This window comes from Oncorhynchus clarkii, chromosome 12, assembly GCF_045791955.1.
Source record: "Oncorhynchus clarkii lewisi isolate Uvic-CL-2024 chromosome 12, UVic_Ocla_1.0, whole genome shotgun sequence".
NCBI classification, from domain to species: Eukaryota; Metazoa; Chordata; class Actinopteri; order Salmoniformes; family Salmonidae; genus Oncorhynchus; species Oncorhynchus clarkii.
In genome coordinates, this window is record NC_092158.1 from 74,372,827 (window position 1) to 74,385,211 (window position 12,385).

Sequence of the window (12,385 nt, forward strand, 5' to 3'; positions counted from 1 at the left end):
TATATATATATATTTATATGAGTCCTTAATTAGCCTAATTATCTAACATATGTTATTTTTGTATGTCAAATTGTTTTTGTTTATGTGTTCCTATGTCAAATAGTTTGTTCAATATTGTCGATCAGTAGCAAGTTCTAAGCGAGCCATTAGATTAATCTATTAACTACTATTACAACTTTGTTCCCCTTCTCGATTTTTTAAATTGTACTTTTTAAACTTGTACTGCTAACTTCTCATTAATAGTAGACTGATGAATCAATTAATTAATCAACCAATATTTCTAAGAAATTTAACAAGATATACTGTGTATTTCATTTTAAATAGTGTAAAATTTGACATTGAACTGTTGACATTTTATGGAGACTGAACCACATTGTGTAATACAAATAAATGAATAATATGTTACAAATATAGCATGATCAGCCAATCAAAATCATTAGGTTATGTTTTACGTTTTAGTTTTATAGATAATCTCAGATTATAATCTATCCATAATGTTTACAAATAATATGTTGGTAGTCGATCAAATCCTTTCCCGATGTTGTTTACAAGCATTTCGCTACACCCGAAATAACATCTGCTAAACATGTTTATGTGACAAATAACATTTGATTTGATTTGTTTGTATGTCAAATTGTTTGTTCCAATCTTGATTTTCAATAGCAAGGTCGAGGAGGGCTATTTGATTCATCTATGGGCTACTGCCGGTATTTGTACTTAGAGTTCCTCGTTACCCCTTTAATATTTTTAGGCTACATACGAAACCTTTACTGCAAACTTCTTAGAGGACTGCTCATGGACATGCGGCAATGTTTTGCATTGTCTCAGTTTTCTATATGAATACGTTTTTGCATTTCGTCAAGATTTTGAGAAATAGTTATTTCAGCAACGTATTTCAAATAGCAACGTATTTCATCATATCAAGTCTAGACGTATTTCATCATTTCAAGTCTACAACACGACTCATTAAAAAGCAAAGTAAAGTCCAGATAACATGGTTATGTGCGTTTGAACATTTATTCATAATTTAGAACAAGACAGAGCATTGAGCACATGCTGCCATATGTCTGGTCTGATGATGCCCCACAATTAATCTGTACTTTTCGGCCAGAGCCAGGGCCAGTGCGGCCAGGAACTTGTCCACGGACACACGAACCTCTGGGGTGAAGTCAGCGGGGAACAAAATGGCCAGCACCACCAATATGTTGTGGGACAGGATCTACAAGAGGAAATAAATGGAAATAAGTTCGTATGCATCTTTAATGTAGGGTATTTTAGCATACGTTGTATATTCTACTGTAAAACGTAGCCTACTGAAATGTAAATAAATATTATACTGTACTCACCTTGAAATTGGCTGGATCTATACACAGCTGGAAGGCGTGCAGCTCGCTGAGGGTGAGGAGACCTGCCGTGAGGTCGTCGATCTTGATAGTCTTGCCATGCTTCCTGACCGGGGCAGAACCGGGGCTCAGGTCCGGCCAGTGGGAGAAGTATGTCTTGGTCTGGGGGTACATCACCAGCATTCTGCACGGGTGGAAAAATACATGTCGAGATTTAAGGCTAGCTGACACCAAATTGTATATTCTAAAACAACAATATAGCATTTGGATAATTCCATTACCTAGAAAGAGCATCGCATCCGACGTCCTCAGCCTTGCCGGACACCTTAGCCCAGAAGGCCCTGACCACGGCCTTGTTCTTTTACTGAAGTAAAAGTTCAGCGATGAGCTGTTACAAACGAACGTTTTTATATTAAACAAGCTACATGGCAGACCCCAGACCCACCTCCAAGATACGTGCCAACTTGAACGTATTCCATTTTTTGTTGAAATTGGAGTATTGCCAATTTTCATAGATAAGAAGTTGAAACACAGATGACTCGTTTTTAAACGTAAGATTTAACATGTTCAAGACACTTACACATTGAGATGTACGGGGATGGGCCTCGTTTCCCAGGTGCGATGTTATTTAAGCATTACGATGGTCCTACCAGATACACCCTTATTTACAAGCCAACTTTATAAGAGTTTGTTGTTTCCCAAACAAGCACATAAAGAGAATGTTCGCTAAGTGCGTCGATACTGATATAATCCAAAGAAAAGCAGTGCTGCTCTCAGATCAGCTTTCGCTCACCTTAACATAAGAATTATTCCACAAGAATACTGACGACGGATCAGCACCTAGAGAGAAATTGCGACCTATGGCTGCAAGTAGGCTATTGGGGCAGATTATTAGCCTATGCTTTCCCAATAATAATGCACTAAATTACATATTGGATCCCCATTGCTCACATATTTTCACACATCATGAAACACATTGAGACAAAAAGGACCTAGTTGCAAAATATAACTCAATTAACTGAACATGAAATTGATTTCAATATGATTTAAATAGCCTACATAGGCCCATGTAGCATATGTATCTTTCAATGCAGTCATCTCAGTTGTATCCTTCACTTGTTTGTAACAATTGCAAATACTTTGGCAACTTTTTATTTTTTGTCGACTTCGTTCTGAGGTTATCGGCAATCACAGTCAGACAGATAGCCTAAACATATTGATTATATGTTTAGCGGAGATTTGTAAATAAAGTGACCGGGAAGTGCAAAAAAGGTTTCATTTGGTATATGACTTATTTATTTGATGCATAATTATCGTAAACAAAGGGTAATAATTTGGATAATAATTGTGTATGATTTTATATGAGCGAGACTGATTTAGATTGACTAAAGTGAATAAATTGATTTCTAATCCTGACCCCGCAATTAATTAATATCAAAAAAATGATTTACTTATCAGTTAATACCATGTTGCCCAATACATTCAACGTATTGAGATGGTTGTTGCCAAGAAAAGGGTGTTTCTAATCAGAACAAGGCAACCAATTGGAGCTTTTAGGGTGGAACTCATTCAGAATGGCAAGATAAACGTGAGCCTATACTTCACTGATAAACAGCCCTTTAGCTCGGTCCCTTTCAAGAAAGTCAACTTCTTTCGTTCTCAAAACATTCTTGCTGTCTACCACATTTTGCAGTGACTGGTGGTAATTTCCAGTCTTTGTTATAGTAATTCACAAAGCTAGCACTGAAAAATAGAAAACTACTGTTATCTACAGGCTGTATCACATCCGGCCGGGATTGGGTGTCCTATAGGGCGGCGCACAATTGGCCCAGCATCGTCTGGGTTTAGCCGGGGTAGGTCTTGATTGTAAATACGATTTTTTTCTTAACTGACTTGTCTAGTTAAATAAAAGTTTTTTAAAAAACGTCTTGATGGTGCTTTTATAAGGTACTAACAAAAGAGACACATATTGCCGGTGTGAAACTTTTCCATAAGTCGACCTCAGTTGCCGTTTAGGCATTTGGCAGAACTATGACTATATGGTGTTGGTCGATAAGACCAGCTGGTTGGCAAGGAATGATAGATTACCATTAACTTTTTATGGACATTTGATGTCGTTTTTGGCATGAATCCTCCAAGTTTGATTCGTCCATTGGGTCGGAGGGATTCAACAGAAATTAAAACGCCCCAGTGCCGGACACTGACAGATCTCACAGATAAACATGGTTGACTGCATAGTTGAAAAGCGGAAGCTCATCATAGAGACCTGGGGAAAAATCAAGGTCAAAGTGGTTAGACCCCTTGCTTTGAGATGGTCGGCATATAATAATGCACGGAAATAAAATATATTGATAATATATAATTTGGCTGTTCTAGTCTTGTTTTAGATGTGTGCGAAATTCTATGGATTCGTTGAATTAAATTGATTAATTTATATGATGTATAGTTTAATGTAATGTGTATTTTCCAGGTGTCTTATTGTATATCCATGGACTCAGAGGTACTTTGGAACCTTTGGAGACTTAAACAGAGCAGCGGCTATCATGGGCAATAAAACAGTTGCCAAGCGTGGCATCACTGTGCTGAACGGCATCAAGCTGTTCAGCACAGCGAGCTGTGTATATACAGTGCCTTGCGAAAGTATTCGGCCCCCTTGAACTTTGCGACCTTTTGCCACATTTCAGGCTTCAAACATAAAGATATAAAACTGTATTTTTTTGTGAAGAATCAACAACATGTGGGACACCATCATGAAGTGGAACGACATTTATTGGATATTTCAAACTTTTTTAACAAATCAAAAACTGAAAAATTGGGCGTGCAAAATTATTCAGCCCCTTTACTTTCAGTGCAGCAAACTCTCTCCAGAAGTTCAGTGAGGATCTCTGAATGATCCAATGTTGACCTAAATGACTAATGATGATAAATACAATCCACCTGTGTGTAATCAAGTCTCCGTATAAATGCACCTGCACTGTGATAGTCTCAGAGGTCCGTTAAAAGCGCAGAGAGCATCATGAAGAACAAGGAACACACCAGGCAGGTCCGAGATACTGTTGTGAAGAAGTTTAAAGCCGGATTTGGATACAAAAGATTTCCCAAGCTTTAAACATCCCAAGGAGCACTGTGCAAGCGATAATATTGAAATGGAAGGAGTATCAGACCACTGCAAATCTACCAAGACCTGGCCGTCCCTCTAACCTTTCAGCTCATACAAGGAGAAGACTGATCAGAGATGCAGCCAAGAGGCCCATGATCACTCTGGATGAACTGCAGAGATCTACAGCTGAGGTGGGAGACTCTGTCCATAGGACAACAATCAGTTGTATATTGCACAAATCTGGCCTTTATGGAAGAGTGGCAAGAAGAAAGCCATTTCTTAAAGATATCCATAAAAAAGTGTTGTTTAAAGTTTGCCTCAAGCCACCTGGGAGACACACCAAACATGTGGAAGAAGGTGCTCTGGTCAGATGAAACCAAAATTGAACTTTTTGGCAACAATGCAAAACGTTATGTTTGGCGTAAAAGCAACACCCTGAACACACCATCCCCACTGTCAAACATGGTGGTGGCAGCATCATGGTTTGGGCCTGCTTTTCTTCAGCAGGGACAGGGAAGATGGTTAAAATTGATGGGAAGATGGATGGAGCCAAATACAGGACCATTCTGGAAGAAAACCTGATGGAGTCTGCAAAAGACCTGAGACTAGGACGGAGATTTGTCTTCCAACAAGACAATGATCCAAAACATAAAGCAAAATCTACAATGGAATGGTTCAAAAATAAACATATCCAGGTGTTAGAATGGCCAAGTCAAAGTCCAGACCTGAATCCAATCGAGAATCTGTGGAAAGAACTGAAAACTGCTGTCCACAAATGCTCTCCATCCAACCTCACTGAGCTCGAGCTGTTTTGCAAGGAGGAATGGGAAAAAATTTCAGTCTCTCGATGTGCAAAACTGATAGAGACATACCCCAAGCGACTTACAGCTGTAATCGCAGCAAAAGGTGGCGCTACAAAGTATTAACTTAAGGGGGCTGAATAATTTTGCATACCCAATTTTTCAGTTTTTGATTTGTTAAAAAAGTTTGAAATATCCAATAAATGTCGTTCCACTTCATGATTGTGTCCCGCTTCTTGTTGATTCTTCACAAAAAAATACAGTTTTATATCTTTATGTTTGAAGCCTGAAATGTGGCAAAAGGTCGCAAAGTTCAAGGGGGCCGAATACTTTCGCAAGGCACTGTACATCAAGAACGCCTACGCCAAGCTGAGCGTTCTGCACTCTGAGAAACTTCATGTGGATCCCGACAACTTCAGGGTAACATTTTGTAGTTGAAAAGACATGAATAATATGAGTACTAATGGCGTGCCTAAAACAAAATTAACAATACGTTTTACCTCATTGATTTACATCCAAGAGGATACTGCTATTGCAAATAAATGATTAACGTTTCAATCGTTTCCTTCTCCCAGCTGCTGGGCGACTGCCTCACGGTTGTTCTGGCCTCCCAGATGAGGCGCGGCTTCACGCCAGACGTCCAAGCGGCCTGGCAGAAGTTCCTGACCGTGGTCATCTCTGCGCTAGGCAGACAGTACAACTAAAGACATGTTCTATAGTGGAATACACATATTTTATTATAGAATACATTTTGTATGAATAATAAAATATTCTGTTGAGCACACGTCCATGCTCTTCATTTCATTCTGTTTGAGGGGGCAGTAAAATAGGAGCCAATAGAAAATGTAGCCAAGCCTACTTGAACTCTTATGCCTTTGGCCTAAGTGAGATTGAGAAACCTCTCTTTGACGCTGGGGTCACGAGAGAGAGTATATTTGGTCAAATATCACAAGCAGCAACGAATTCTAATCAACTGAATAATCAATACATTCATCAGTATTATGTTATAGTAATTATATCAAAACGTTCCTTCTTTTCTAATACACTACCGTAGGAAAAGTAACGTAGTCTATCAGAAAATATGTTGCCCAGGTTAACTTTTATTTGCCTCAGGTAGGCGGAATTTGCATAGACAGTATCAGTCAAAAGTTTGGACACACCTACTCATTGGAACCGCTATTATCTTTACATTTTTAGAACACACTCAAGAACCTCCAGAAGCTAACCAGCTAACTGGCTGGCTACAAGCTATTTGGTCATTGTTAGTTTTCTAACCTGGATAATCACTCGCCAGTCCAGCTTCCCTGCCCCATCCACCGCTGCCCCTTGGACACTGATCACTTGGCTACATAGCTGATGCATGCTGGACTGTCCATTAATCACGGTAATCCATTCTGCTTGTTTATGTTTTATCTGTCGGCCCCAGCCGCACTTAGGCTCTGTGTGTAGTTAATCCGACCCTCTCTGCCTAATCAATCGCCATTCTACCTGCTGTTGTTGTGCTAGCTGATTAGCTGTTGTCTCACCTACTGTTTTAGCTAGCTCTCCCAATTCAACACCTGTGATTACTGTATGCCTCGCTGTATGTCTCTCTCATATGTCAATATGCCCTGTATACTGTTGTGCAGGTTAGTTATCATTGTTTTAGTTTACAATGGAGCCCCTAGTTCCACTCTTTATACCCCTGTTACCTCCTTTGTCCCACCCCCCACACATGCGGTGACCTCACCCATTACAACCAGCATGTCCAGAGATACAACCTCTCTCATCATCACCCAGTGCCTGGGCTTACCTCCGCTGTACCCGCACCCCACCATACCCCTATTTGCGCATTATGCCCTGAATATATTCTACCATGCCCAGAAACCTGCTCCTCTTATTCCCTGTCCCCAACGCCCTAGGCGACCAGTTTTGATAGCCTTCAGCCGCACCCTCATACTACTCCTTCTCTGTTCCGCGGGTGATGTGGAGGTAAACCCAGGCCCTGCATGTCCCCAGGCACCCTCATTTGTTGACTTCTGTGATCGAAAAAGCCTTGGTTTCATGCATGTCAACATCAGAAGCCTCCTCCCTAAGTTTGTCTTACTCACTGCTCTAGCACACTCTGCTAACCCTGATGTCCTTGCCGTGTCTGAATCCTGGCTCAGGAAGGCCACCAAAAATTCTGAGATTTCCATACCCAACTATAACATCTTCCGTCAAGATAGAACTGCCAAAGGAGGAGGAGTTGCAGTCTACTGCAGAGAGAGCCTGCAAAGTAATGTCATACTTTCCAGGTCCATACCCAAACAGTTCGAACTACTAATTTTGAAAATTACTCTCTCCAGAAATAAGTCTCTCACTGTTGCCGCCTGCTACCGACCCCCCTCAGCTCCCAGCTGTGCCCTGGACACCATTTGTGAATTGATCGCCCCCCATCTAGCTTCAGAGTTTGTTCTGTTAGGTGACCTAAACTGGGATATGCTTAACACCCCGGCAGTCCTACAATCTAAGCTAGATGCCCTCAATCTCACTCAAATCATCAAGGAACCCACCAGGTACAACCCTAACTCTGTAAACAAGGGCACCCTCATTGACGTCATCCTGACCAACTGGCCCTCCAAATACACCTCCGCTGTCTTCAACCAGGATCTCAGCGATCACTGCCTCATTGCCTGTATCCGCTACGGAGCCGCAGTCAAACGACCACCCCTCATCACTGTCAAACGCTCCCTAAAACACTTCTGTGAGCAGGCCTTTCTAATCGACCTGGCCCGGGTATCCTGGAAGGACATTGACCTCATCCCGTCAGTTGAGGATGCCTGGTCTTTCTTTAAAAGTAACTTCCTCACCATTTTAGATAAGCATGCTCCGTTCAAAAAATGCAGAACTAAGAACAGATATAGCCCCTGGTTCACTCCAGACCTGACTGCCCTCGACCAGCACAAAAACATCCTGTGGCGGACTGCACTAACATCGAACAGTCCCCGCGATATGCAACTGTTCAGGGAAGTCAGGAACCAATACACACAGTCAGTCAGGAAAGCTAAAGCCAACTTCTTCAGGCAGAAGTTTGCATCCTGTAGCTCCAACTCCAAAAAGTTCTGGGACACTGTGAAGTCCATGGAGAACAAGAGCACCTCCTCCCAGCTGCCCACTGCACTGAGGCTAGGTAACACGGTCACCACCGATAAATCCATGATTATCGAAAACTTCAACAAGCATTTCTCAACGGCTGGCCATGCCTTCCGCCTGGCTACTCCAACCTCGTCCAACAGCTCCCCCCCCCCCGCAGCTACTCGCCCAAGCCTCTCCAGGTTCTCCTTTACCCAAATCCAGATAGCAGATGTTCTGAAAGAGCTGCAAAACCTGGACCCGTACAAATCAGCTGGGCTTGACAATCTGGACCCTCTATTCCTGAAACTATCCGCCGCCATTGTCGCAACCCCTATTACCAGCCTGTTCAACCTCTCTTTCATATCGTCTGAGATCCCCAAGGATTGGAAAGCTGCCGCAGTCATCCCCCTCTTCAAAGGGGGCGACACCCTGGACCCAAACTGTTACAGACCAATATCCATCCTGCCCTGCCTATCTAAGGTCTTCGAAAGCCAAGTCAACAAACAGATCACTGACCATCTTGAATCCCACCGTACCTTCTCCGCTGTGCAATCTGGTTTCCGAGCTGGTCACGGGTGTACCTCAGCCACGCTCAAGGTGCTAAACGATATCATAACCGCCATCGATAAAAGACAGTACTGTGCAGCCGTCTTCATAGACCTTGCCAAGGCTTTCGACTCTGTCAATCACCGCATTCTTATTGGCAGACTCAGTAGCCTCGGTTTTTCGGATGACTGCCTTGCCTGGTTCACCAATTACTTTGCAGACAGAGTTCAGTGTGTCAAATCGGAGGGCATGCTGTCCGGTCCTCTGGCAGTCTCTATGGGGGTGCCACAGGGTTCAATTCTCGGGCCGACTCTTTTCTCTGTATATATCAATGATGTTTCTCATGCTGCGGGCGATTCCCTGATCCACCTCTACGCAGACGACACCATTCTATATACTTCCGGCCCGTCCTTGGACACTGTGCTATCTAACCTCCAAACGAGCTTCAATGCCATACAGCACTCCTTCCGTGGCCTCCAACTGCTCTTAAACGCTAGTAAAACCAAATGCATGCTTTTCAACCGTTCGCTGCCTGCACCCGCACGCCTGACCAGCATCACCACCCTGGATGGTTCCGACCTTGAATATGTGGACATCTATAAGTACCTAGGTGTCTGGCTAGACTCTAAACTCTCCTTCCAGACCCATATCAAACATCTCCAATCGAAAATCAAATCAAGAGTCGGCTTTCTATTCCGCAACAAAGCCTCCTTCACTCACGCCGCCAAACTTACCCTAGTAAAACTGACTATCCTACCGATCCTCGACTTCGGCGATGTCATCTACAAAATTGCTTCCAACACTCTACTCAGCAAACTGGATGCAGTTTATCACAGTGCCATCCGTTTTGTCACTAAAGCACCTTATACCACCCACCACTGCGACTTGTATGCTCTAATCGGCTGGCCCTCGCTACATATTCGTCGCCAGACCCACTGGCTCCAGCTCATCTACAAGTCCATGCTAGGTAAAGCTCCGCCTTATCTCAGTTCACTGGTTACGATGGCAACACCCATCCGTAGCACGCGCTCCAGCAGGTGTATCTCACTGATCATCCCTAAAGCCAACACCTCATTTGGCCGCCTTTCGTTCCAGTTCTCTGCTGCCTGTGATTGGAACGAATTGCAAAAATCACTGAAGTTGGAGACTTTTATCTCCCTCACCAACTTCAAACATCTGCTATCTGAGCAGCTAACCGATCGCTGCAGCTGTACATAGTCTATTGGTAAATAGCCCACCCATTTTCACCTACCTCATCCCCATACTGTTTTTATTTATTTATTTTTCTGCTCTTTTGCACACCAATATCTCTACCTTTACATAACCATCTGATCATTTATCACTCCAGTGTTAATCTGCATAATTGTAATTATTTGCCTACCTTCTCATGCCTTTTGCACACAATGTATATATAGACTCCCCTTTTTTCTACTGTGTTATTGACTTGTTAATTGTTTACTCCATGTGTAACTCTGTGTTGTCTGTTCACACTGCTATGCTTTATCTTGGCCAGGTCGCAGTTGTAAATGAGAACTTGTTCTCAACTAGCCTACCTGGTTAAATAAAGGTGAAATAAATAAATAAAAAAATAAAATTCAAGGGTTTTTCTTTATTTGTACTATTTTCTACATCAAAACTGTGAAATAACACACATGGAATCATGTAGTAAGAACAAAAGTGTTATTAAGCAAATCAAAATATAGATTTAGATTCTTCAAAGAGCCACCGTTTGCCTTGATGACAGGTTTCAACACTCTTGGCATTCTCTTAACCAGCTTCACCTGGAATGCTTTTCCAACAGTCTTGAAGTAGTTCTCACATATGCTGGCTGCTTTTCCTTCACTCTGCAATCCAACTCATCCCAAACCATCTCAATTGGTTTGAGGTTGTGTGATTGTGGAGGCCAGGTCATCTGATGCAGCACTCCATCACTCTCCTTCTTGGTCAAATAGCCCTTACACAGCATGGAGCTGTGTTAAGTCATTGTCCTTTTGAAAAACAAATGATAGTCCCACTAAGCGCAAACCAGATGGGATGGAGTATCGCTGCAGAATGCTGTGGTAACCGTGCTGGTTAAGCATGCCTTGAATTCTAAATAAATCACTGACAGTGTTACCAGGAAAGCACCCCCACACCATCACACCACCTCCATACTTCACAGTGGGAATCACAAGTCTCACAAAGAAATGGCGGATGGAACCAAAAATCTCACATTTTGACTCATCAGACCAAAGGACAGATTTCCACGGTCTGATGTCCATTGCTCGTGTTTCCTGGCCCAATCATGTCTCTTCTTCTTATTGGTGTCCTTAAGTAGTGGTTTCCTTGCAGCAATTCAACCATGAAGGCCTGATTCACGCAACATCAACTGTTGTCGAACAGTTGATGTTGAGATGTCTGTTGATTTGTTTAACCCTTTTTTGGTAACTACATGATTCCATTCATGTTATTTCATAGCTTTGATGTCTTCACTATTATTCTACAACTGCCACGCCCTGATCTGTCTCACCTGTTCTTGTGATTGTCTCCACCCCCTCCAGGTGTCGCTTATTTTCCCCAGTGCATTTATCCCTGTGTTTCCTGTCTCTCTGTGCCAGTTCTTCTTGTATGTTTTCAAGTCAACCAGCGTGTTTTTTCCTGTGCTCCTGATTTCTATTCTCTTTTTCTAGTCTTCCTGGTTTTGACCCTTGCCTGTTTTTCTGGACTCCGTACCCGCCAGCCTGACCCTTCTGCCTGCCTTGACGTCGAGCCTTTCTGCCACTCTTTACCTCTTGGACTGGTTTTGACCTTTTGCTTGTCCACGACCGTTCTCTTGCCTACTCCTTTTGGATATAAATAAACTACAAAGACTCTAACCATCTGCCTTCTGTGTCTGCATCTGGGTAAAGAAAAACCCTGGAATGAGTAGGTGTGTCCAAGCTTTTTACTGGTACTGCAGCTGAACGTTGGCATTCCAAATGGGTTTGAAGAGCAACGTGCCTAGTGTTCGGAAAAGCACCTGAATTGAAACACTATTTAAACAAGACGACCCAAGAGGACTTTAACATTATTATAACATCATTACAACACATTAGGAAGTGTGTAGCGTTATCATTAGGCATGGTGCTGGATCCATCCTATAAGTAGGCATATAAAAAATGCAGATATAGGCTATTTTACTAGTTGCCTTTTGGTGACGAAATAGGCTAATCGCGTTATGCTATGGGATAGGAAACAAAAAGGGTAAAACATATTGTGAACATGATAATCATTGGCTCACCTTTCCTCGTTATCTCTCTGGTCGAGAGAAGTGGAGGTGCCGAGGTTAGAGTAGCCTTCACATTAGTTTCACCAGCGCCACCCTTTGAAAAGCAAGTGAGATATACTTCAATTATACACGTACAGTGCCTTGCGAAAGTATTCGGCCCCCTTGAACTTTGCGACCTTTTGCCACATTTCAGGCTTCAAACATAAAGATATAAAACTGTATTTTTTTGTGAAGAATCAACAACAAGTGGGAC

General features: G+C 42.5%; 1 protein-coding gene and 1 pseudogene across 1 annotated transcript; one reads left to right on the top strand and one right to left on the bottom strand.

Annotated features, from left to right (window-relative positions):
• Positions 1–1,027: 1,027 nt before the first annotated feature.
• LOC139422529 (hemoglobin embryonic subunit alpha-like) lies at positions 1,028–2,287 on the bottom strand (annotated as a pseudogene).
• A 1,278-nt stretch (positions 2,288–3,565) lies between these two features.
• Positions 3,566–5,947, top strand: LOC139422530 (hemoglobin subunit beta-1-like). The gene is made up of 4 exons (XM_071173687.1): positions 3,566–3,657; positions 3,814–3,934; positions 5,574–5,663; positions 5,819–5,947. Exons 1-4 carry the CDS (start codon positions 3,566–3,568, stop codon positions 5,945–5,947), a joined length of 432 nt encoding a protein of 143 aa, XP_071029788.1.
• The last annotated feature ends 6,438 nt before the right edge of the window (positions 5,948–12,385 follow it).

Excerpts from the sequence above, each read along its gene's own strand:
- LOC139422530 (XM_071173687.1), top strand. The coding sequence starts at position 3,566 with ATGGTTGACTGCATAGTTGAAAAGCGGAAGCTCATCATAGAGACCTGG. Across the intron at positions 3,935-5,573 it reads GCATCACTGTGCTGAACGGC|TTTCGCAAGGCACTGTACAT; the intron begins ATCAAGCTGTTC and ends GGGGCCGAATAC. Across the intron at positions 5,664-5,818 it reads TGGATCCCGACAACTTCAGG|CTGCTGGGCGACTGCCTCAC; the intron begins GTAACATTTTGT and ends TCCTTCTCCCAG.